General features: G+C 39.3%; 1 protein-coding gene across 2 annotated transcripts in view; it reads left to right on the plus strand.

Annotated features, from left to right (window-relative positions):
- The window catches only part of LOC122813500 (putative ferric-chelate reductase 1), a 948313-nt gene extending 926535 nt beyond the window's left edge, over positions 1 to 21778 (plus strand). For both annotated transcript variants that reach the window (XM_044085846.1, XM_044085847.1), the window contains one exon: positions 20391 to 21778. In XM_044085846.1, the coding sequence (XP_043941781.1) occupies positions 20391 to 20480 (90 nt within the window). In that variant the 3' untranslated portion in view covers positions 20481 to 21778. The remainder of the gene's footprint in view (positions 1 to 20390) is intronic.
- Positions 21779 to 26254: the final 4476 nt, after the last annotated feature.

A 26254-nucleotide genomic window follows, 5' to 3' on the forward strand; every position in this document is an offset into this window, starting at 1 on the left:
GCAATGATAAATGTATCATTCTACGAACTTCCTATGTTTGTAGCAGGTATATTTAAAGTCTGTCGCTATTTATCCCCCCATCATTTTAGGCATTGTCCAGATGTGATGCTCTGAGAGGTTGTGAGGTGGGAACACAGCTCATGAGCTTGACTCGCCTGTGAAAGGACAGCTCATATATGACAACCGCAGGGGTGTCTGTCAAACAGTTGTGACTGTGCCATACTAGGCCAGTTAATGGGATGTTTTCCATATCCATGTTACCTATGATTATGAGTATGTCACATGTTTGCCTTTTAAAGCAAAGACACCTATAGAGGGTGTGTGCATAGTAGAGTACGGTTGCAGACATGTGTGTTGAACTGCATGTGATATATTGACTTATTAACATTCAACTGTACAGTGTTCTGCTGAACAATAAGCACATTTGTGACTGATATCTGTAGTCATATACACATATACCTGTGTTATGTCACCCAAACCATTGGCAGGTCTGCGAGCAATGGCATTGTAACATAATAGCCTACTTATGACTGTTGGACATCTTCCAGGTTATCACAGTGATGTCAAGCCCTACTGTGCAATCAACGTACTAATGTATGGTGCAGCTATATTCATACATTATCAATACTGATATCCCTTTTGACACCCATTTATGTGTGCCATTCTCCAGACATAGTGCTGTAACAGGTTGAAGAGTATGATTTTGAACATTATATTGTCGAGACCATTGGTTCGAATGCAAAAAAAAATAAATTAATAAATTACTTACCAGACACTTGTATGCCGGGGGGAAAGCCCCCCTGCCTCCACACCTTCTTCTCTTTAAATATACCAACTCCGGGACCGTGCCACAGTGCAGTAAAGGGAAAATATATTTAAAGAATGGGGGGTGTGGGGGTGCAGGGGGGCTTGCACCCCTGCTTACAACAGTTTATTTCATTTTCCCTTGGTTTTTTATTTTTTTTTTTACATAGTCAAAGTTTTGTAAGTTCGAACATATTGGTTCGAACATATGGTGTCTGAACCTGCAAAACTTTGACTATGTGATATAGATCTGAGCAGCAAGGCTATAAATACAGTGTGCCATACTTACATTCAATAGAAATGTATACCAGGTATCCCCTGAGTACATGTATGTATGCATATGTTCAGCTGGAAGGCACTGAACTAATCACACGGATTTCAAGCAGTCAGGTAAATAGGTTGTGCATGTTGCACATGTGTGTTATATCAGTGTCAGTGCATACAGCAGACATATGTGTACAGCGACTTGTGGTTGCATTGCCCTGACACTGATGTGGGTACTGGAGTAGGCATGATTATCAGAAAAGTGTCCATCTATGTTATGAGCTCTGTCCATGCCTATCACTACCAGCTATATCAACACCTATATACAGTGGATATCACAAGTGCACACACCCCTGTTGGAATGCCAGGTTTGTGTGCTGTATGACAATCAGACCACAGAAGATCATTTCATAATGTTTCTCATTTTGAATGTGACCCCTAACCTGTCCAATTCCATTGCAATACAATCAAAGGTATTAATAGGAAGGTGAGCAACTATTGCCAAGTGAAGATGTGCTATGATGTGGGAGGTTGGCATAATAGTTAAAGTGTTCACCTTACAGGCACAAGATGCAGGGTTTGATTCTCACATAGGGTGATTGACTAGGTTTAAAATGCCCCACAAGGGCAGCTTGCCTAGTATGAATCTATGATGTTAGAGTCCAGGCCAAGACAGATGAATGCTGTAACCATTTCAAGAGGTGCATACAGAAGTTTAAGGGTGTGCACACTCATTCAACTGGTTTATTGTATTGAGTATTATTTCCATATGTTTTCACAGACCAGATTGTTATGTTTTCAATTGAATTGTACAGGCTATAGGTCACACTATAGGTGGGAATTGTTATGAAATGAGTTATTTTGGTGCCATGTTCCAATTGCACAAGTACCAGGCAGTGTTTCAGGGGTGTTTAGCCTTTATATCCACTGTAGATATATGGACACAGCATTACTTGACCTGTATATCCAGCCTCCACCAAGGTAGAGTAATCCCCTTTGGTGGATAGCAGCAGTACACAAACCACATAATAGGTTGCTACATTGGCTGTACAGGGACACATAGGTGCAGGCAACAACTTTGAAGCATGTCTACCTATATCTAAGCAAGCAGGTAAGTTCACAGTTGACGTCCTATAAGGCTGACTTTGACTATGGATCAGACATATTCACACCATCAAGGACAGTTGCAACCGGGTCCCCACGTATGTTGTAAGTCTCAGATGAAACAACACAATTCACCCTATACTGGAGGTAAGGAACACCTCATACACACATGCCATGGATATAGGCAACCTGTATCACACAGGTTAGGTGGGAACATCGCCACCCTGTCCACCCCAGTCGTACATGGAGATATGCACATCAACCACACTCCTCCCCACAGCAATGGTGAGCATGTACTTAATGCCTACTGATGGAAACAGCAACATATCGCCATGGGGCATACTAACATCAGTATCTGCCTCCTACTTGAACTCAGGCATGTGCTCAGAGCTCCATCACAAACCACAGTCAAACACAGACCTACCACCATACACACATCATCCACATGGAAGATGACCACTGTCAACCCTCTACACAGAAATGAATGCAGGATAGATTATTATGCAATCAAGTGTCCAACACTAGGGGACAGAAGATAGCTCAGGGACAGGCGTGTAATGCAAGCTGCTATAGCCATGATAGCTTGAAGGTTTATGGGGTAGTCTGGATTATTTGCAAGTAATATCCACTGTTGATGTGCATTTTGACAACCATCCATATGAGGTCCTGTGACCTTTTCCTGTTCATGTCTTCCGGTTATCATGCAGAGTGCTCACCTACCAGCATTCTCTGTTTGGGAAACAGACATCATCACCCAATATGTAATTGGCATTATACCCTGTCTTTTGGATGGAGAGCAGAAGATGTGCAGGAGAGGAATGCCCTGTGGAACTGTGTGGTTCACAGGGTAAATGATGCTGGACTGCACAGCAGAACTTATGTGCATGTGCAGCATCGGGCCACCGACCTCAAATGCCATGCCCATCAATGGGCTGCTGCTGTAGCAAGGGACCGGCTAGACACAGGTGGGGGCCCAGCCATCCGGCCCCCATTGACACCCACTGAGGAGCTCCTTACCACACTTGGCCCACATGCCAAACGCACAGGCCATGATGCTGAGGGAAGCATTGTGGAGGTGGGTTGCACATACATACACTGACTGATGCGCATGCAGGTAAGGGCCCAATGGGGATTAGTACACTAATGTATCAGAAATACATGTATCTGTATTGTATCTACATGCATGTGTCAAGTCCAATTACAGTTGTGGATGGGGTTTTCTAATGCACAGAGGTGTGCATCTATGGTGAGGGCAGGACATTGTGTATTATTACGGTTAGTACTGTAGATGTGCAGACCTGCCGCATCCATCCTATACCAAGGCCACATGTGCATCTGCTGACAATGAACCCCTCTCACAAATACCTAGGACCCTCTGGTCTGCATATGGGACAGCAGCCTGTAGCTGGTGGGTATTACATTGTTCTGTAGTTGCCTGGCAATAACCCAGGCATGTGAAGCGCATGCAACTTACCATGCACACAACCATCAGTAATAGATATATTGCTTTATGTAATATCTATTTTGCTTGTTGTGCATGTTCACTTATGCTGGAGTTAACTGTATTGCATCACAGTGGTCACCACTGGGGCCTATCTGACGTGAATTCAACATTCCTGTAGCATACCTCACAATTTGTCAGTGCCAAGACGTCTGGACAGAGGCCAACAAATTGTGCTGGACAAACGTCCTAAGGTAAAGTCATGCGTGACACATTACTGGTATATAGTGGATATAAAATGTGTACACACCCCTCTTAAGATGCAAAGTGTTCCTGTTACATACTAATTAGGACCACAATCTGACAGTCCACACCTCTTCCAGCCTTTAATGTTACCCATAACAGGCACAGTTCACTTGTAAAACCAAGCATCTGTACTCGTGTATTGCACCTACAAGGCAGGCCAGCTGTGAGGGCGGAAGACATCCTATCAGCATGATGTTTCAGTCAGGTATGATACCTCAAGCTGCCATATCTATCAGTACACTCACTGTGGCCTATTTGGCTTTAATATCACATATATGGGTATTGTTAAGGCACACAGACCACTTCCGACCACATATAGGTTTCAAACATATGGATATTCCAGACACATCTATACAGAGGACCGTACAATGGTTTAATCTGCTGCATGTGAGGCAGATGCTGTCACCACACTGTATAAAGTAATGGCAGCAGGAGGTGGTCACCAGCCGTGTATGGTATACACATCAAAATGGTATAAGCCACACATGATATGATCCTCACACAAAGTGTTATGGCATAAATTAGAACTCCTGCCTATATCATTATTCCTACTATAGTGCTACACAGTTATCAGATGAGCCACAGAGCTTATACATTTCCACCTCTTCCAAAGGTACTTCTAAGGTGGATGACATCAAAAGGTCTACTACAATAGAGTGAAGGGAAGTGTAAAGGGTAGTACACAGATAAAAATGGTATGAGCCAGATAATAAATGATTAACACACACATAAACCTACCAGTATTATGATTAGAACTGTTGCCTATCTAGGTATTCCTACTATAGTGCTATGCAGTTATGAGACAGGCCACAAAGCTTATACATTTCCAACTCAACCAAAGGTACTTCTGAGGTGGATGACATCAACAAGTCTACTAAATTGGAGTGAAGGGAAGTGTAAAGAGTAGTACACAGGTGAAAAAGGGTATGAGCCAGATAGTACATGATTTACAGACACACAGACACAGACACACACACACACACACACACACACACACACACACACACACACACACACACACACCTGCCAGTATTGGAATTAGAACTCCTGCTTATCTATGTATGTCTACTATAATGTTACACAGTTACTGCACACACTACAGAGCTTAGTGAACTTTCACATGGCCAAACCTGCTGTAAACTGCACAGCTGTGGTAAAGTATTACAGGTAAAACAATCCTCCAACGCTGCTTCAGTGAGGCAGGATACCAAAGCAAATATTCAGTAAAGTGTACTCCAAAGGTATTTACACCACATATCCACGAATAAAATAAGTAACGAAGAGGTAGCTCGATAAAAGATACACTTTAATTTTTACAAATGATAAAAACTTGAGATGTTGAGCGCTTTCATCTACTCCCAGTAGACTTCATCAGAACATTCCTCCATTACAAAATCTAGCCTTATATATGCAAGTTAAACCAATTAACATGTAATAGCAATTGACTGTTAGATTGTTAAGAAATTAACCCTTTAAAATGCTACCTCTGTTCATCAACGTTACTTGGATGCTTAAAACAGTCTAATGAAACACCTAATACTACTAAATGAATACACAGTGTAAACTATTCATCCATGCATAAAAATGCTGCTTTCAAGAATAGGAGATCTTTGCTCAAGTTCCTGATCTAAAAAAGGCTAACAGCAAATAAATATATGCAACAGTTGTCACTGCATTTCTACATGGGATTGTGGGGGTGCACACCTGCAGACATTAACATTTGAAATTACTGTACTGCTACGGTTACTCTGTTGGCTTCCATTTCATATTGTATTTTGACCTATCATGCAGACAGGAGGCATATCAGTGTAGTGCACATGTTAGATCTTAATAGCATATATTTCAGTTTCAGACTTCTTACCCTTCAGAACTGGAATGCAACTGCCAGACCTGTTGTAGTATGTCTGTGTAGGTCTGGTGGGGGGCTGTTCACCATTGCCATCATTTGAGGGCCTTAGCCCAGCCTTTCTTTATGGTCATCTACACCTGTCCTGCTGGTTGAGGCTGGTGGTGGATATGTGACCCTCATTGACATCCATGTGTGTGACCTATTGACATCCACATTTCTTTGGCCATCAAATGTATTACAGTGGGAGATGTCACCTTGTGTACTGCTGCCTAGTATGTTGACACCAGTATTTGTTATGAATTTCCAGCTGTCCCATATAGCTGTTTGCTGCTATCCCATTCAGCCACCCAATTCCCTTGCATGCTTGCATTCATATCATATATACAAGTATGAGAACATCCTACTCCATTCAGTAATTGATAGGAAGAGTGACTTACCTTGTTGCTGGGCCAGTATTGAGGTCAGTGCTGGAGGGCTGACTATGTGGGATGCACATAGTACACTCCCTGTACATGGTAAAGCATCTCAGGTAGTGTCACGTTTGGCATCCCTTTTACTCTCTGTGTGAGTTGAAGAGAGGTATCAGTCCCTGGGGCCCTACATTGTCAGTGTGTGTACTATGTGTTGCCTCTTTGCCAAGGCCTGGGTATACTGTGCACACCTCCTTCTGCCTACAGGGGCAGGCTCAGGATGTTTCTCCTCCAAGTCCCTCTGTGTCTGTGCTGGCCTTGGCAACGATGAGGGGGCAGAGCTGTGTGGTCCTGACCCATGCTGTTCCTGCTGCAGCTGTTTCCGCAGGATCATATTGTGTAGCATGGTACATACTATGATCATTTGTGTACATGCAGCTGGAGAGTACTGAAAGGCTTCACCAGATATATCAAGGCAGCAGAACCATTACTTGAGCATCCCATGCAAATGCTCTACAATGATCCTGGTTTGTGTGTGTGCCTCATTATGCTGTTCTTGTTTGGGTGTGTGTGCATTCCGTATGGGTGTCATCAGCTATGGCTCCAATGCATAGCCAGCATCCCCCACTAGATGGCCATATGAGATGTCCCCCCTAGCAAATGCCTGATACATCTGTGAGCAATGCCAGATGTGGGAGTCATGATAGCTTCCAGGGCTGCCAGCCCACACATTCATGATAATGCCATGGGCATCGCACATGACCTGGCAGTTGATGAAGAGGAACCCCTTGCAGTTTATGTAGACCCTGCCCCACTCACCAGGTGGTGCTTTGATGTGGATGTGCATGCAGTCTATAGCACCAACTACTTCAGGGTATTCTGCTATATGGTGGAAGAGATGCATACATGTGGTCACCGCCTCACAGGCGGTAGGAAAATATATGTGCTCATTGGCATGTTGTGTCATGGCATCCAGGAACTGGTGGAGTACCCTGGATGCTGATGCATGTGAGAGCCCCATGATATCCCCAGTTGGTCTGCGGAAGGTACGTGTGGCTAGTATTCTTAAGCCTAGACATACCTTGGAATCCACTGGGATGGGTTCCCCTCTATTAGTTCTGTGTGTAAGGCATGGCTGGCACAGCTCAACGATTTGCTGTTGAATGTCCCTGTCCACCCTATAGCGCTCTACTATCTCCAGCTTATGTAGACCCTGGTAGGTCACCTTGGGTCTGTACACTCTTCTCCTCCTCCTCACTGTGGGTCAGTTGTCAGCATTCTCCTCTTCACCACCCTCGGTCTCTAGCATATATTGATGGAGTAAAGCAGCAGCAACCTCTAACAGATTTAGTTATTTTTGGTAGTTAAAAATCTTCTGTCTGTGTACGCCGGTGGTGTAGAGTTTGTGGGAAAAACCAGTCTGTAGGGTGTTTGCATAGTTTATATTAGTATGCTGGTCTGCTGCATGTGTAAATGACTGATTATGATACATTTCACCTGCCAGCTTTGCTAGTTTTCCTTGATTGCCTTCCTACTGCTGTTTCCCCTTCCCACTTCCTCCCTATTTAAGCCCCTAGGCGCGCCGCTCATACCCGGTGCTCAAATGTAAACAGTTCTGTTATTTCTTCTGTTTTTTTTTTGTTTGTTTGTTTTTAGGCCCGCTGCACACTGTGCACACCCATTTAGCTAATGTAAGCTATTTTAAGCAGAAATGGTCCTCCCTGGATGCGAACATGCTCTGAATTTCATGGAATAAGACATTACAGCTTCAGATACACCCCCTTCTTTGGCTGTGCTTGCCTAAGGGCAAACACGTGCCACAGAGCTCAATGAGCTTACAGCAAGCATGACACACCCCCTTATGAAGTCATTCAATCCTTATACTCGCACTATTGTATTGCTGCACCTACATGGTTAGGTGAAGCTGACACTTTGAGGAAATCTGTGATTCAGTATAACTCCCCTCATTTGCATACCCCAGTGTGTACATCCTTAGTTACTGCACTTAGATGGACCCCTTCCCCTTGACAACCAGTGCTCCCTCGTATTGTTTACATTCTACATGCCATTGAGTATAATGTCAAAATGCAGAATTTACTTTTCTCAATTTTTGTTTTTTTGATTTTCGGCACAATCCCGTTTGCGCACCGCTGCCCTAAACTTAAATGGCCGTGATCGGCCAAAAAAAAAAAACTTTAATTTAAAAAAAAATAAACATTTATTAATGCCAATGTCCTTATATTTGGCCATTAGCATGTGTTTTTGACTGCAATATATACTTTCCACAAACTGTCCTGTCTCCGTTTGCTCAGATGCATAAATGTATTCACTTACTAGTTGAATACATTACTGCTCTGACACTGTTCCTGCACGGAGTCCGGCCAGTTTTGTGGCTCACAAAATCACCTCATTTGCATGGTTTTAAGCAGCAAATGGGGTGATTTGCATCCCGCACGGCTTTCTGTGCAGGAACAGTTTAGGGCCGCTCATGCACGTGAAAACAGTACTTTCCTGGATCGCTCGGTGGCCATTTTCCATGCAGGAGTTCCTACACTGTTCCTGCATGGAAAATGGTCATTCCTGAATCCCAGGGTATATCTCTATCTATCTGCCTGTCATATATCCATGTTAGCGTATATTATTTTAGAGAGGTGGAAGCAGATATAGAGATAGACTTGTACAGATACACAAAGATATATCTTTATGTTTATATTTAGACATACAAATGTACATGGATCTGTAAATACATAAAAATAGACAACAAATATGTGTTGTACAACAAATGTTTTATATATATATATATATATATATATATATATATATATATATATATATATATATATATACCTATATCTATCTATGTATGTATATATATATATATATATATATATATATATATATATATATATATATATATATATATATCTATCTACTTTCATATATCAAAAGACCACAGTCCCGAACATGGTTTTCGTGAGACAAAAATAATGAAACTTAAAATCCCACACCACAGACTTTTTTCCCAGGGCAAGTAAACACTTGCCCATTATTGGGAAATATTATCTTTTTCACACTGTAGTGCGATCCCAGAGTTGGCACATATAGCTAGGGGGGGAAGTGGGGGATGCAGCCCCCCACATCTGGAGGTGTGTGGGGCATAGCCCCCCCTTCTTGGAGATTGTGGTCTTTCGATAGATGAAAGAGATCCATATATATATATATATATATATATATATATATATATATATATATATATTTACTTCAGAATCTCGAATGTCTGAAATCTTGAAATTCATATGGTCGAGACCATATGATCAAGGTTTCAGAAGTTTGAAATTCTGAAACAAATCCAACAAAAAAAACAAAACAACAACAGATAAAATGGTTCTGCAGGGGAGCAAGCGCCTGTGCACCCCTCACTCCCCCACTACTTAAATATACCAACTCCGAGATCGCACTACAGCGAGGAAAAGTGAAATCTCCCATTCCGCACTGTATGCAGATCTCTGTTTAGAATTTCGAAATTCTGAAACCTTGATTATATGGTCTTGACCATATGATTTTTGAGATTTGGAAGGGAACCCATATATACATGCATATTTTATATATATATATATATATATATATATATATATATATATATAGATCTACTTCACTTCACCTAAAACTCATTTGACCGACTTTCATATCATCGAGACCAAATCACATAAAGATCACTTCACCTAAAACTCATTTGAGCAACTCTCATTTCACCTACAGCTTACAATGCTGAATTTCAAAATATTACATTTTAAATCATAGACATGCACACTTACAACACCAATGACTAACTCTTACCAGAACTTAAACACTACTTATTTACCCTCTTAACAGAAACAGGACAATAAAAAACAAACAAGGTGAGAGTCTACAGCCGCCACACCCCCCCAATGTGGGGGGCTGTGTCTCCCACACACATCTAATTATATATACTAACTGCAGGATTGCATTACAGTGGGGAAAAGGTCATATACCTTTTACTTGCCTTACAGTACCCTACACAATGCCACTACTAAAATTCGGTGAAATGAGAGACCGTCAAATGAGTTTTAGGTGAAGTGAATTTTAGATGATTTGGTCTTGGTGAAATGTAAGTCGGTCAAATGAGTTTTAGGTGAAGTGAATTAGACTTAGATACGTATATATATATATATATATATATATATATATATATATATCTAGAGAGAGAGAGATAATAGATAAATATATAGATATCTAGATATATGTGTATGTATGTAAATACACATAAACAGCAAATAAGTGTCATGCAAACAATGCTATGTATTTATATATGTATGTGTGTGTGAGCATGTATTTAAACACACACACACACACATATACACGCATATATATATATATATATAGATATATATATATATGTGTGTGTGTGTGTGTGTGTGTGTGTGTGTGTGTGTGTGTGTGTGTCTGTGCGTGCGTTTGTGTGTGTGTGTAGTGTGTGTGTGTGTGTGTGTGTATATATATATATATATATATATATATATATATATATATATATATATATATATATATATATATATATATATATATATATATATATATATATATATATATATATATATATATATACATACACATGTATATGCATGTGTGTCTGTTTATATATAAAACATATACCGACACCCACATTTGTTTATTTATGTTATTTATTTCCATACTGGCAACTGGGTAAGCTGTCTGGTCAGCACAGTTGAAGGAAAATTACAGTAGTAACAGTTAAGTACACTACTAAACCAATTATGTGCATTGCACAAGTTGTTTCAATAAATTGCATCCTTATCAGATATGTAAAGCATACAGAATTGATAGACATTTAAGAATGCCTTGAATTGCAAGTCTGTCAGTAAAACAGTGCCGGCTTGACATTTGCATGGTCAGACTTTTACTAGTGTCATTAGTGTTTTGGTAATTGGATCATTTTACATATATGTATGTGTCTTCTTCTTTTTCGTGAATTCCCATCTAACTGAACTACAAAACAATGAGATGACGCTGCTGAAAATTTAGTTTAACATACACCCAAATCACTGTAAAATTTAACTCCGGGAAACTAACCACTTGGCCACCATGGTGAACTTTGCACTTTTTCCACTATGGTGTGATCTCGGAGTTGGTATATTTAGTTTGGGTGAGTGTGTGGAGGTGAAGCCCCCCACTTGGGTGGGTTTGATTTGCTTCAGTTTCTTTTTAAAGTGTTGGTGGTTATGTAGTTAGTTTCCTATGGTTAAAATACGGTGATCCGGGTGTTTGTTAAAGTAAATTTTCGACAACTTTGTTTCGTCATTCAATTGAGTGGGATTTCGGTAAATAGAAGTAGATCCATATAGACACACACACACACACACACACACACACACACACACACACACACACACACACACACATACACACACACACACACACACACATATATATATATATATATATATATATATATATATATATATATATATATATATATATATATATATATATATATATATAGTTTACTATCAAAATTTCAGATGGCATTCAGTCTAACTGGGATAGACAAAAGGCTATTTTCCAGTTCACAAAAGGCCAGACCGAAGTTGGTCGACATCACAATAGCGAATGCTAGTGTGCATTCACTGTTGTGAGGTTAACATTCTGCTTGGAGATCGCAGTACAGTTGGGATTGGGAAAGGTACCCATTTTCTCACATTAGTGCAATCTTGGAGTTTGTATATATAATGAGGAGGGGGTGTGGGTGAGCAGGGGGCCTTGCCCCCCTACAATATATTACTTGTATATGGCTAGTATAGAAGGTACACTGGGTAATGTAGAGTTTGTTGAATGAAAATGTGTCAACATTGCCATTTACGTGAATGATGTTTTTATTTTCATTTTTATTTTTCATTGGAGTGCGTTCTACATATATATATATATATATATATATATATATATATATATATACATATGTATAGTCAATGCTTTTATTTTTCATGGCCAGATTTGTGCCTAATTTCAGCATTGTTATGGAGCATAACAAATGATACATTTATCAAAGAACCCCATTTATGCCATTAATTATGTACCATATATGCCAGTATTTTGAAGTAACATAGCCTTTTAGTATATCACACCCAGACTGACAACCTGGAGGAGTGCTTTACTACGGACTTTAAAGTCCTTGCTGTCGAAGGGCATTGAGAAGACCAGGAAAAATTGGTATCACCTGCTGTCTTACCTGCTATTTGTCATCCAAAAAGGGCCACAGGCATTGATGGGGTTTAGATCATTTGACTGTATGTATGGCAGACACCTCAGAGAGTTGTTGGACATCATCAAGGATATGTGAGAAGAGGAAAATACCTAATTTAAGGGTATCCTGGAGAAGTATACTACCCTCCAATCAGATTAAAATAGTAATACCCATAGGTCTGTAGCACACAGAAAGGATACAAACTACCTTGCGAAAGCTTTGATTGAAAAATGCTAGAAATAGAGAATTCCAGGGTGGAGGCCAATTATTTTGCTTAGTTTTGTCTACCAACAATAAGGTTTCAGCCAAGTGACTGGGATCCTTGGACACTACATAGAAATTAAGTTATGTGAATTACAAATCCACCTAGATAAGACAGAGATACCCTGAATGATTATACCCTTTGACTGAACAGACAGCTATAGTAAGTACATTCAGCAAACATAGGAACATTAGGCTAGCAGTTAAGGGGACCATAATATGCCTAGTCATATTGCCATGTTAACATTTGCATTCTCAGCCTAATTTGTTCGCTTATGTTCCAAGAGTACTTTGTTATTTTCTTTTGGCTGAACGTGTTGTAGAACCAAAAAGAAAGGTTACTACACTGGTTCCCCGAAATCTTCTTTCATTTGTAGGTGGTATCTGAAAACCACTACTGCTGTCACCTTAGCTTCTCAGAAGGTGACTGTCTGTTACACAGTCAGGACTGTCTCGTCTTCTGCAGTGTCAAAGATCCAAAGAAAGTCGGTCTGTTCAGTCACTGGCTTGATTCTGTTGACATCTGTCCATTTTGTCATAGATGCCGTTTTGAGTGGCAGTATTCTCTTGTAATGCCATGTTTTGTGTGTTATGTGCCAGAGAACACTCCAGTTCCAGCTATATGTTGAGCCGCCTCTGCATTTATTGTGATTAATTGGTTTCTTATCAAGGAGAAGCATGAAACGCAAAGCAGTTTTCACTTGTCCATTCAGTAATAACTGCTCAATCACCAAGGACAATCATCGACATTGTCAAGCCTGTCGTCTTAAACGTTGCATTGATATTGGCATGATGAAGGAATGTTCATAGCCCGCTTACTGTGATGTAGCACAGGAGCTTATCCTGGGACTAGTGGTCAATTGTGTAACTCAAGCAAACTTTTTCCCTGCCTACCATCCTCCTGGAAATAAAGGAACCTCAAAACTGAGCCCATACCTTTCACTACCAAGAGGAACCGACTTACTTTGAGAATTTAAAGTGGTCAATTGTGTAACTCAAGCAAACTTTTTCCTGCCTACCATCCTCCTGGAAATAAAGGAACCTCAAAACTGAGCCCATACCTTTCACTACCAAGAGGAACCGACTTACTTTGAGAATTTAAGTATGCTACGTTTCCTTGTTTGACCAGACTTACTCTATTTTTGTATCTCAGGTTAAGCATCCCTCCTGTACTGCCAGCAGCCTACATATTTCCCAATCCACCATATATACCTCAATTTTAATTCCTATCTTAATCTACTTCAACTATTTTTGTTTGCTAGCACATCACACTCCTTCCTCCTTTCCCCTTTTGTGCTTAGTCCCCTGCTCTAGTGTCTGTCCCTGCAACCATACAACTGGCCACAAGGTGGCACCCTTATTATTTTTTCTGCTGTTACTTCCCTTTTTCCCACTTTTATGCTTATATTCTGCCTCCCTAAACCTTTCTTATCTGTCCTTTAACTGAAGCTTTTTCCAGAACTGCATTTTAACCTAACCCCTCTTACTTTACCTTTATTTCTTCTTACTCTAGCTCCTCTATATTTTTTATTTCAACACATTAGCTGACTCACTAATACACTTTCTCTAACCTACTGACTTACTTGTTAGTTCTTCCCTTTCACTGATTGTTTCCTGCTGAACTCCACTCTCTTGCGTCTTCCCGCTCCGTTCACCCTGCGGGCTCACTCCGCTCCCCTCCCTGCCCACAAATTCCACCCGCCCCTAGCACCTCTACATTTATAACCACACCCACCACAATCCTTAGCCAATCTGAACTTGCTCCTCTCTCCACCCACTCCATAGTCATCTCCTCCCTCACCCACCCTCTCTACTCTGAACACTTACATATTTTATACAGTCTCTTACCCATCTCAACATGTCTTACACTCACCTACCTCTCCTACTACTAACTCTTCTAACTATTCTTTCCACTACCTACCTAATAACCTACTATGAGCAACCTTTAAATCCTACTGTTAGCATTCCACACAGACACACCCTAGCTACCCCCCCAACTACACTCACTACCCATCTTAGTCCTATATACAGCAACTCATATCTTGAACCTAAATATCATCGTCTCTCACACATCAAATACCTTATTCTTAGACACACACAACACTTGTACTGCTTCAAGCCCTCACAATTAACTCACCTTATTCAAGGTTTATCATTAATTGATGGGGACATCCACCCCAACCCAGGCCCAAACACCTTCATACTATCCCCTAACTCCCAACAAATGAAAACTACACCTACACCACATACTAAACCTACTAAATCTCTCACAATAGCTCATCTTAACATCCGTAGCATATGCAACAAACTTCCAGCTCTTCACGCCCTTTTAGAAGTCCAACAATTTGACATTCTCTGTCTTACCGAAACCTGGCTCAAACCCACAATAAAAGATAATGAAATTATCCCCCCTGGCTATAACATCCTAAGACAAGACCGTCTTAATAAAAAAGGAGGCGGAGTAGCTATACTCTTTAAAACTGGACTGGAAGTAAACAAATCAGCCCACACCCCTCCATATGACACTAATGCTGAACTTATTATTTCCAAACTCTCCTTTAACCCACACAAAACTATTAACATTATCTGCACCTATCTTCCCCCAGGCAGCAATCCCCCCATATTAGAAGACCTACTTAACTGGTTTTCTATTAATCTCCTTCAAGAAACAATATTATTAGGTGACTTCAATATTGATTGGAATGTATGCAAACAAACTAATCCATCCACCCTTATCAACCTGCATGGATTCTACCAAACCATTAACTCCACAACTAGAACAAATAAAAACAATAACAAAGATACCATACTCGACTGGATCTTGACAAACAGTCCCCAACAAAAGTATTCAGCAGGTACCCTCCCAGATGACCTTAGTGACCACTCTCTCACATACATCATTAGGCACAAAATTCATCTAACAACACCTCCCCTAATTCGCTTATCTCGCAGCAAAAAACATTTTGACCCCCATCAGTTTCAAAATGAACTTAGCCTGGTTAACTGGTCTCCTCTAAAAACTCTCCCAATAGACGACGCTGTTAACCACTTTAATAAAACCTTTCTTAATATTTTAGATCATCATGCCCCCATGCGATCAATTCGCATGAAATATAAGACAGCCCAATGGCTTACAAGCAACACTAAACAACTAATCCTTAGTAGGAATAAGGCCTGGACTAAATGGCGAACCTCTAAAGACTCCTTTGATCACCTTAGCTACAAACAAAAAAGGAACATAACAAAGCTAGCTATCATAAAAGATAAAAAGAACTTTTACACCCAGCTACAGCAATCCTCCCACCACCATCCGCACAAATTTTGGAAATCTATTAACACACTTCTATCCCCCGGCAAAGTTGAAACTCCCAATCCACTAGGCTCCTGCCCTGACACTCCCTTACAAACAGCAAATGCATTCAATAACTTCTTTACTTCAACAATACTTAAACTTGCCAACCAACAAAGCCCTGACCCCTCTTTACTAGGTAGCCCAAGCTGCACTCCTCCACTTATGCAACTTAAACCCATACCCACCTCCTATATTCTAAATTTTCTCCAAAAACTTAAACCTTCTACCCCCTCAGCCGACAAATTGCCAGTCGAATATCTCCAGCTAGGTGCTAAATCTATTGCCTACCCTATCTCTATACTAATCAACAGAACCATAAAAGAAAGTACTATACCTTTACTCTGGAAAATCTCACACATCATGCCCCTCTTCAAAGGGGGTGATTCATTTGAGTACTCTAACTACCGCCCTATAGCACTGCTATCTCCTATTGCAAAAATAATGGAAGAATGCATCCACAAACAGTTACTAAATCACCTCCTATCTAATAATCTCATCGCTAACTGCCAACATGGCTTTCGTCCTTACCATAGCACCACCACAGCCTTATTATCCTTTATTGACTCCATTAATATAAACCGGAATAGCAATCTTCTTTCATCAGCATTCTTTGTAGACCTGTCAAAAGCCCTTGATATGGTGAATCACCAACTCCTCCTACATCGTTTAAAATCTCTCTCTCTCGATAATCTTGCCTTAAGCTGGTTTACTTCCTATCTTCAAAATCGGAAACAAGCTGTTTTATGGAACAACAATCTTTCTGAACTTCTCCCCACCACTTTAGGAGTCCCTCAGGGCTCCATCTTAGGTCCTCTTTTATTTTCCATCTTTATTAACGACCTGCATCTTGCCACCCCCCTAACTACTTGTATTCAGTATGCCGATGACACCACCATCATTTGCTCTGCCACAAACCAAGCTGACCTTCACTACCTTACCCAAAAGACATTTACCACTATTGAGCAATGGTTCTCCAATCACTGTCTTCTCTTAAACCCTAAGAAAACTAAACTTCTCCTCTTTTTACCCACACACCTGTCTCCCTCTATTAATTTCACAATTACTTCTAACAATAGCACCCTTATCTCTCCTGACCAAACAACCAAACTTTTGGGTATTACTATTGACAACCTACTAAAATTTGATTCTCATATCAACTCCATCATAAAAGCAACTAATAGAAAATTAGGTTCTCTCTACAGAATCAGAACTTTCCTAACTCCTGAAGCAAGAACTACCATAGCTAGAACACATCTTATCTCTACACTACTATATGCTTCCCCCATATATACTAATCTCTCTAAACATAACATAAATAAGCTTACGGCAGCCTACAACAACATTGCCAGATTTGCCACTGCCTCTCCATATAAAACACATCACTGTCTGAACCTCTTTAACCTAGGATGGCTGGAATTACCCCACCTAATTCAGTACTATCAGCTTACAATTGCCCATAAAGCCCTTTACCACCCTGAAAATACACCAATGCTCTCCACCCTTATAAAACCATGCAACAACTTAAAAACCCTACGCTCTTCTAATAAAATACTGATTCAAACTTCTCTATCAAAGAACACAGCAGGTGACTCTATATTTTCCAACTCAGTTGGTAAAATTTGGAATCAACTTCCTCCAGACCTTATAGCCCAGACTTCCATCACACTATTTAAAACTAAATTGAAACACTTTCTTACTAATCACTGGCTTTGCTCTTGCAACAACCCTAGCTGATCTTCTACCTCCTATCTTCTCCTGTATCCTTTACACTTTCTCCCAAATCTATTTCTTCAATTTATTTTTTTCATTTCTACTTGAGAAATGACTATCTCAACAACTTACTATACTTTTCTAGTAACACTATTGTTAACTTTTTAAACAACTTAATTACTTCTCTCACTTTCTTCCACACCTGTACTTAAGTTACTTCCTCGTCTCTCTATCCCCCTTTTTTTGAACTTCCTGAAATTGTTGTTTAATGCCTTGCTTAGTTGTGATTTATATGCTTTGTGTATTTTGTATTTACTGTTTTGTTACCATGTAGTAGATAGCGGAGCTTTTCTCCTCGGGCCTCCACTGAAAATGGACATGTATCCAGTTGGACTAGCCCGGTTAACAAATGTAAAATAAATAATAAAATAAAATGTGATCATCCATTTGGTGGACTGGGATTCATATCTACCAAAAGCACTTAGGCAGGACTTACTGTATAAGTAATGCCGATAAGAGTAAAATTGGAATGACTAAGGAAAAATGTATAGGTTAAATTATAGGGAGGGGAAAAATAAAAAAAAGTGGAGGAAGTAAGTGACTGTCAAATACCTCAGATCAAGAAAAAAGATGCTTTTTAGGCTTGGTCAGGTATTCCAGGAAGTTTGTGGCACATTTCTCCACCATTGCTGTTGTAGTACTTGAAAGACTACATGACAAGATGCCCTTGAAGACTAAGTAAATCCTGGAGGTAGAAGACACCTTTCAGCAATTAAAGAATATCCAATGCTCAGAAACAGTGTTGGCATCCCCTTATTTTTCTAAGCATGTCATAGTTTACAATAGTGTGTCTGATGAGGGCCTTTGTGTTATATTTTCTCACAAGATTGACAGTGAGGAGCATCCAGTTTGCTACTTGAGTAGGAAAGTGATGCAAACAGAAGCCAAGTGTTGGCAATTGAATGGGAGGGCTTGGCCACAAAGTGAGCATTAGGGTGTCTATGATACTGCCAAGGCAAGTGTTCAACCTTGCCACTAATTACACTTCTCTGCAGTGGCTCCACCAACAAAAGCACAGCAATGTCGTACTCTACAGATGGACCTTGTCCTTACCGCCCTTCAAGTTTAAGGTCTAATATTCCTTGGTGCTAGCAATCACAATGCATATGTTTTGTCCAGGGCAAAGTTCATCCCATGACCCTAAAACCATTGATTTCCAGCTGTGAAGGGGAGTTAGATGTAACATAGCATGGTGATTTTCACAAAGTATGAGAAGGACAGTTGTAAAATGCAAAAGACTGCTCTAATACAGAGCATTGATTATATGTGGATCACTTGCGTATGAGATAAAGACACCTTTATAGAGAGATCTTAAAAATAACTGGCAGTTAACCAAGGTGTCAGTAAAGGATACATATAAAACTGAGTTTGAATAACCCTAATCAGGGATGTCAGGGGAACAAGGGGAGTCTGGAACTGTGAAAGAAGGACCAGAGACCTAGAGTATCGGAACAGAGAGAGTAAGAGAGACATTCGTCTAAGGACTGAGTACAAGTGGAAGGCCTGGCACTTAAATGCCTGGACATGGATTTAAACCGATGAATTTGTAGTGATCCATAATCCTATACAGTGGGAAGTGGTAATGTTAGGGTTAGGGTTAATTACCATTACTAAGGTGCCTCTTCCCCCAACCCAAACCCTATACTTTAACTTTAAAAGAAACCCTCCCGTAACACTGCCATTACACAAGACACACTTGGACACACAAACATGCACAAGCACAAACTAAAACTCATGCATCTATCCCCTTAGCTAACCCTAACCCTAAAATACATTCACTATCACACAAACATACATCTATCCTCGACCCTAACTCTAACTCTCAAGCACATGCGCAAACACTGTCACCCCCTCCAAACCCCACTCACCTGTCTTGACAAAACATAATAATGACATTTTGACCATTCAGCTATCCATACTTTCAATTTAAAGCACCAACCCTAGCACTCGTCAACAAATATATGTTCAGTGAAAGGCAGGGAACCTATATGTATGGTGCTGTTCATTTAATCAAAATGCATATGACTGATTTTATTTTTTTTCTTCACTATAGTGAACTTATTTGGTCAATACATGTAGAATAAAGTAAAAATGGAATCATCGACATGTGTGTTTGAATCTATGAATGTATGCGCTTGGGTGTGTGGGATTTGCTTACTGGGTGAGCTGCCTGCCGTTATTGTTTGAACTCTTAACACTGGGTTACAGAGTCTTTCCTTACTCTCCACTGTAATGCAATCTTGTAGTTAGTATATTTACTTAGCAAAAGATGTGTGTCAAGGGTTGCTTCCCAACAAAACACTGTTTTATTTTTTTTCCACTGAATTTTGATGTTTGTGTAGTTTTAGTTTAAGTGGGTTCAATATATTAGAATGCTGAGTTAGTGAAATTCAGCGTTTCAATATAAACCCTATACCTATATCAAATATAAATCATGATGTTGCTTTAGCTATATTTATGATCCATATAATAAAGTGTATAAAGATGTTTAAAAAAGTAATTCATAAATTATTAATTCTCAGAATTTTTTTTTCTTTGCTTTGCCTTAGGTGAATAAGGAAACATACATACTCGTGATCTACATATGTGGAAATGTGGTCTTTCAAGCAGCACTCTTCTATGGAATTAGACGAGGATAGCAAAAGACTTTCTAATTAGTAAATTAGAGGCTTTAAACCTTAAAATGATTTTCTGTCATGTAATGCATCTTGAAATAAAAATTCAGACACTGTAGCAACAGTTCATTTCAAATCTGCTTGAGTTTTCAAGCTACCCGAGACTTTCCTTTGGAATTGTTATAAATTACCAGCGCTGACTAATTTATTTACAGATCATAATGCAAAAATATGATATGAACTTGTTACAAGTTCAGACAAATTATTTTAGGGTAGACTTAAACTGTGGATTTAAGATGAAGTCAGTATGAATAAAGAATGCATAAATGTAGCTAATATTTGTTAAGAATGTGAAACATTTGAATAACAGCATTTGCTTGCTGCCCCTCCCCAATTCCTACAACCCTGTTGTATTCACAGTGATTAACTGATGAAAGACCTATTTATATTCACTAGTAGTCATTCAGTCTCCTCATCACAAAACAGTAAAGTACCCACTATAATTCAGGCACTTAATTGATCCTGAAGTTGGGAGAGGTATGACTTTGTCAGGCATTTCTTCTAAACTTTGGAAATTCTATGTTTTTTAAGATGAGAAAAAGAGTAGGAGGCAAGACCTGCAATCTCTCTCCCTAGAAAGACTGAATGTACTTGTGATATGAAATATATTTTGCAATATGTATGGATTTGTACTTGAGATAACTTTATTCAGGTTTATATAGAGGCATTAATTGAAAATCTCCTCCCATTTAAGAGTTGCAAGTAAACAGTCCTGGAGATTTTTCTACTTGTTATGTGTAGTCTAAAAATAAATAGTACTAATGGTAATTCATCTTCCAGGTGTAAACTCTGGCTACAGGACTTTATTTCCCAGGTAATGCCTTCTCCTGAACATCTACACCTCAGGTCTGGGCTTGATACCTAAACTGGGCAGACCACAGATCTCCAGGTATTTGTTGATATTGTTATGTGGAAAATAAACATGAAAATGAGGCTACCATGAGCATGGGAACAGGATGGGAGAGAGAAGGATTCGTTTTTGCAGCACAGTCCCTTCATATTAAGAGACACAGCAGTATTGTGAATACTTTGTGCAACTGTGTATCCTATTTTGAGATCATCTGTGTTCAGGACAAACAGGAGCACGTACTAGACAAAACCAGTGAACTCCATGGGTGGAGCACCTAAAGCAGAGATACATTTTAAGATAGCTGATTGAATGAAACCTATGTGTCTTCTGACAGATGTCAGTTCAGAATGCTTAGTGACTGTAAAAATAGAATGCCAAGTTAACAGCAGCTCAGACTGCATATATATATATATATATATATATATATATATATATATATATATATATATATATGGACCTACTTGACAAGCTCGAAGTTTCAAAACTTTGAATTGTAGGTGTGTGTGTGTGCCTGTATTATTATAATGTACACAAATCCAACATATGCTGCATTAGTGAATTATCTACAAATCTGTATAGTCAGTGTTATAGTTGACATGCATATTACCTATGAACTCTTTATGTTGCATTTCCCCTTTATTATTTTAAAAACATTACCCCAGCCCTTTAATTACACCAAACACTCTGAGTAGCTTTTTGTATTCCCACCCCTACTGTTACAGAGAGTATTTAAAATATCTGATTGTGATATTATACTGAAATGACTATTTTATGAGCTTTTTTAGACAAAATCCACGATGCTTATTGTCTTCAAGAGTTAATAGTACATGGACAACTGCTGGTTATGTATTGTATCGTGCTAGCACCTGTTTACATATAGAACTGCACAACAGAACACAAATATTTGACAGAGGCTCCCTTAAAGGAGTACTCTGAAAATGTCATATCAATGTTAACACTGTTGCACAACAAACAATGAGTTAAATTGAGTGGAAGAACTACTTTACATAACAAATATACTATCATACATAACCTACTGAATGTAAAGTTTAGACTGCAAAAAATTGAGACAGCTATTTTTTTATAATTGTAATAAGGCACTTCAGACTATTCATATTAAATATATTATTGCATACCCAGGATTTTGAAGTGCAAGTTATTTAGGTTCGTTGCCTTAAGGGTTTTAAGACCTAGCATATCTTTAAACTTGACTTTATATATATATATATATATATATATATATATATATATATATATATATATATATATATAAAAGCTAGGAATAGGTCTTAATTCATTAATAAAGTTAACAATAATTGTAAGCATTAGAGTCACTATTGGATGATGGCTATTTTTTGCACTTATTCTGTGCTAGTGGGAGCGAGTTAATAACACTGGTGGTGGAAGGTCATCTTAATATTAATAGCATCAAAATCTGATTCTGCACATTTGAATCTTTGGAGTACATACAGTTCTTTTGGGCGGGTGGTTTGGGTTTTTACAAGAAACCATCTATTTAATTTTATCCTTAGTCACTCTATCTACCAACCTAGGGTATGGAAATCATAAGAGGTTTGACTCTATGAACAACACACAGATTTGGAGTTTGATTCAGCCCATTTCTTTAGACATAATCTGATATTCTTCCACTGTGTTAATATTGCCCATTAGAAAAAAGATTGTATAAGTAAAGACTGGTGGAAACCAAGACCTTGTGGTTATTGCTCTCTGCCATGTCACTTTTTTCTTGTCATTTCCTCATCTCTGTATTATCATTTTAATGACATGTTTCCGCTGTTGACCAAGTTAGCCCAAACAGACTGGTAGCATCTTTTCAGGAGAGACTCAAGATGGTGTTCATACTATTAGTGGACATGTTGGTCAGGACAGCTGGAAACTTTCCCTTTAATAGGCACAATGGGATCTTTCACATCCACCTGAGCTATCATTCATTCAGGCAGAGGGGACCTTGGTTTAATATCTCATCCAAAGGACAAGTCATTTAGGAGTGTAGCACCCCCTTGCCTTATGTTGTATTGTACTACCAGCAATGCATCTACCTGGGGGAAGAATAGAACTCACAGCCTTCTGCTGCAAAGCTGAACAATGCTACCTGTTGCACCATTAACAGTGACAAACTCCAAAAACTCAATAACCTCTCAAACGAAGTACAAATGAGGTTGAAGCAGCAAACCAAATCCACATAGGAGCACGGACACCAAGTTTTCTGATGAAGTTCATGGTTATTAAAGTGAATGAAAGCTAATTTTAGTGTTCGTGCTTTTATGTGGATTTGGTTTGCTGCTTCAACCTTTTTTGTTCTACCATTGACAGTGACACTAGCTTTGTTGTTTGATCTGTATCCCACATTGCCAAAACATAGCACTACCTATGAAATGCATTATGTCAGATGGCAAAATTCCTTGTTATACTTATATTCTCCACTGTGACATTTATCAGACTGCCTTTTTCTAGAATAATAATAATATGCATAGGAGCTTGGAAAAATTAAGTCCAGGATTTTTGCGCTGCAGTGGATAAATAATGGGACTGCTTTATTTAATGCATATGCAACAGAACCCTGCATGGAACAAGATGGAACATGGACTTACTTTTATTTTTTATTTATTTATTTTATTTTACATTTGTTGACCGGGCTAGTCCAGCTGGATATATGTCCATTTTCAGTAGAGGCCCGGGGAGAAAAGCTCCACACATAACATTAGCAATACAGATAGACAAATTGTTAATAAAGACTTACACATAAAATATACATTTAAATCAACTTGTAGTCAAAATCAGCATACATTAAAGGAACTCAACAATTTAAACTCATACACAATGTTCTGTCGACTTCAAAGCAAGGTTACCTAAAGCAAAAGGTAATGCAGTAAGGCATCAGCCAAGCAGATTACAGTAATAGCTCGAAGGGAAGGGAAGTGGAAGGAGTATGAAGGAAAGAAAAGATAAGGCACAAGGCCAGAGTCATAAGAAAGAGAGGAGAAGAAAAAAGACAGTCAAGATGAGGTGGGAGAGATAGTAGATGTAGGTCAGAGCATAAGAGGACAGCTGGGAAGGGAAGCAGGGTAGACGTTTGATTTGAGTCAGAATGATGGGTAAAAGGTAAGGAGAGAGTAAGGAGAGGGAAGTTAGCCTGGAGTATTACAAGAACAGAGCCAGTGGTTTTGGAAATGTAGTTTGATTTGTTGTTTGAAGAGGGGTAGGGATGAGATTAGTGTTAGCTCTGTAGGTAGCAAATTCCATACTCTGCCTACAGTGTTGGTGAAAAGAGAGTCACCAGCTAAGTTGTGGGCCTTTATGGGTTTGGTCATCAGTTTACAGGAGGAACGAAGAGAGGTGAGATTGTTATAATGGAGTAGAAGTTGTGAAAGTATAGGGGTGTTGCTAGGTTGGTACAGTAATTTGTGGGCAATTGTAAGTTGTGAGATATTAATATAGTTTTGTAGTTCCAGCCAGCCTAATTGTTTCAAATTGAGGCAGTGATGTGTTCTAAAAGGGTTACCAGTGGCGAAGCGGGCAATGTTATTATAGCAAGTTGCTAGTTTGTTTAGGTTAGTTTTTTTAAGGTTGGTGAAGATAGGAGAGGCATAGAAAAGAGTTGATATAAGATGGGAGTGAGCAATAGTAGCCCTAGTTGATGGGGTAAGAAATGGTTTTATACGGTATAAAGATCCAATTTTCTGTTAACAGTTTTGATGGTGTTGTTGATGTGTTGGTCAAAAGCAAGATTGTTATCAATGGTAACACCAAGTAGTTTTGTTGTGGAGTCAGGAGAGATGATAGTTTTGTTATTTGAATAGATAGAAGTTAAGTGGAGAGGTACGAGTGGTGGGGGTGAAGAGGAGAAGTTTGGTTTTTTTGGCATTGAGAAGTAGATACCGTCTAGTAAACCATGTTTCTACAGTGTTGAATGTAGTTTGAGTTAGAGTGGTTAGATCAGAAGAGGTGGATGCTGAACAAATAATAGTAGTCGTCTGCATATTGAATGCAGGTAGCTTGAGGAATTACAGAGTGGAGATCATTAATGTAGAGGGAGAACAGGAGAGGGCCAAGGATAGAGCCTTGAGGGACACCTATTGCAATGGGAAGTAAGGAGGAGATATGGTTTTCCCAAAGAACGGCTTGTTGTCTGTTACTGAGGTATGATGTAAACCAGTTGATGGCAAGGCTGTCAAATGAGAGGGAGTTGAGAATGCTAATTAGAGAAGAGTGGTTGACCATGTCAAAAGCTTTAGAGAGGTCAATGAATAGGGCAGAAGAGAGTAGGTTCTTGTTGCGATTGCTGTTAATGGTGTCTGCAAAGGAAAGGAGGGCAGTGGTAGTACTATGGTGGGGTCTAAAGCCATGCTGACAGTGAGCTAAAATATTGTGAATAGATAGGTACTGTACCAGTTGCTGATGTATACATTTCTCCATAATTTTTGCTAATGGAGAGAGAAGAGCAATAGGTCTAAAGTTGGAATAATCAATAGAGTTACCACCTTTATGTAGTGGGATAATATGAGAAATTTTCCAGATAGGAGGGATGGTTCCTTCTTGGATGGTTCTATTTATGAGTATAGAAATTGGGTGCATAATTACTTTGGCTGCTTTTTGTAAGAATAGGGAGGGAGCTTGTCAGCAGAGGGAGTACATGGTTTGAGTTTGAGAAGTAGTTTGAAGATGGTAGAGGTAGAGATGGGTTGTAAAGAGAAGCTACAGTTAGAGTTTAAGTGATTGTTAGGAGGATAAAAGTTATTAGTATTTAATTGTCTGGCGAGAGATTGAATAGTATCAGAGAAGAATGAGTTAAAAGTATTTGCAGTTTGAAGAGGGGTGTCTGGGTTGGCATTTAGTGGGGAGGGAGTTTTAGCAGTACCAGGAGAAA

The sequence above is a fragment of the Protopterus annectens genome, chromosome 10.part0 (genome assembly GCF_019279795.1).
Source record: "Protopterus annectens isolate FY-2018-M chromosome 10.part0, PAN1.0, whole genome shotgun sequence".
NCBI classification, from domain to species: Eukaryota; Metazoa; Chordata; order Ceratodontiformes; family Protopteridae; genus Protopterus; species Protopterus annectens.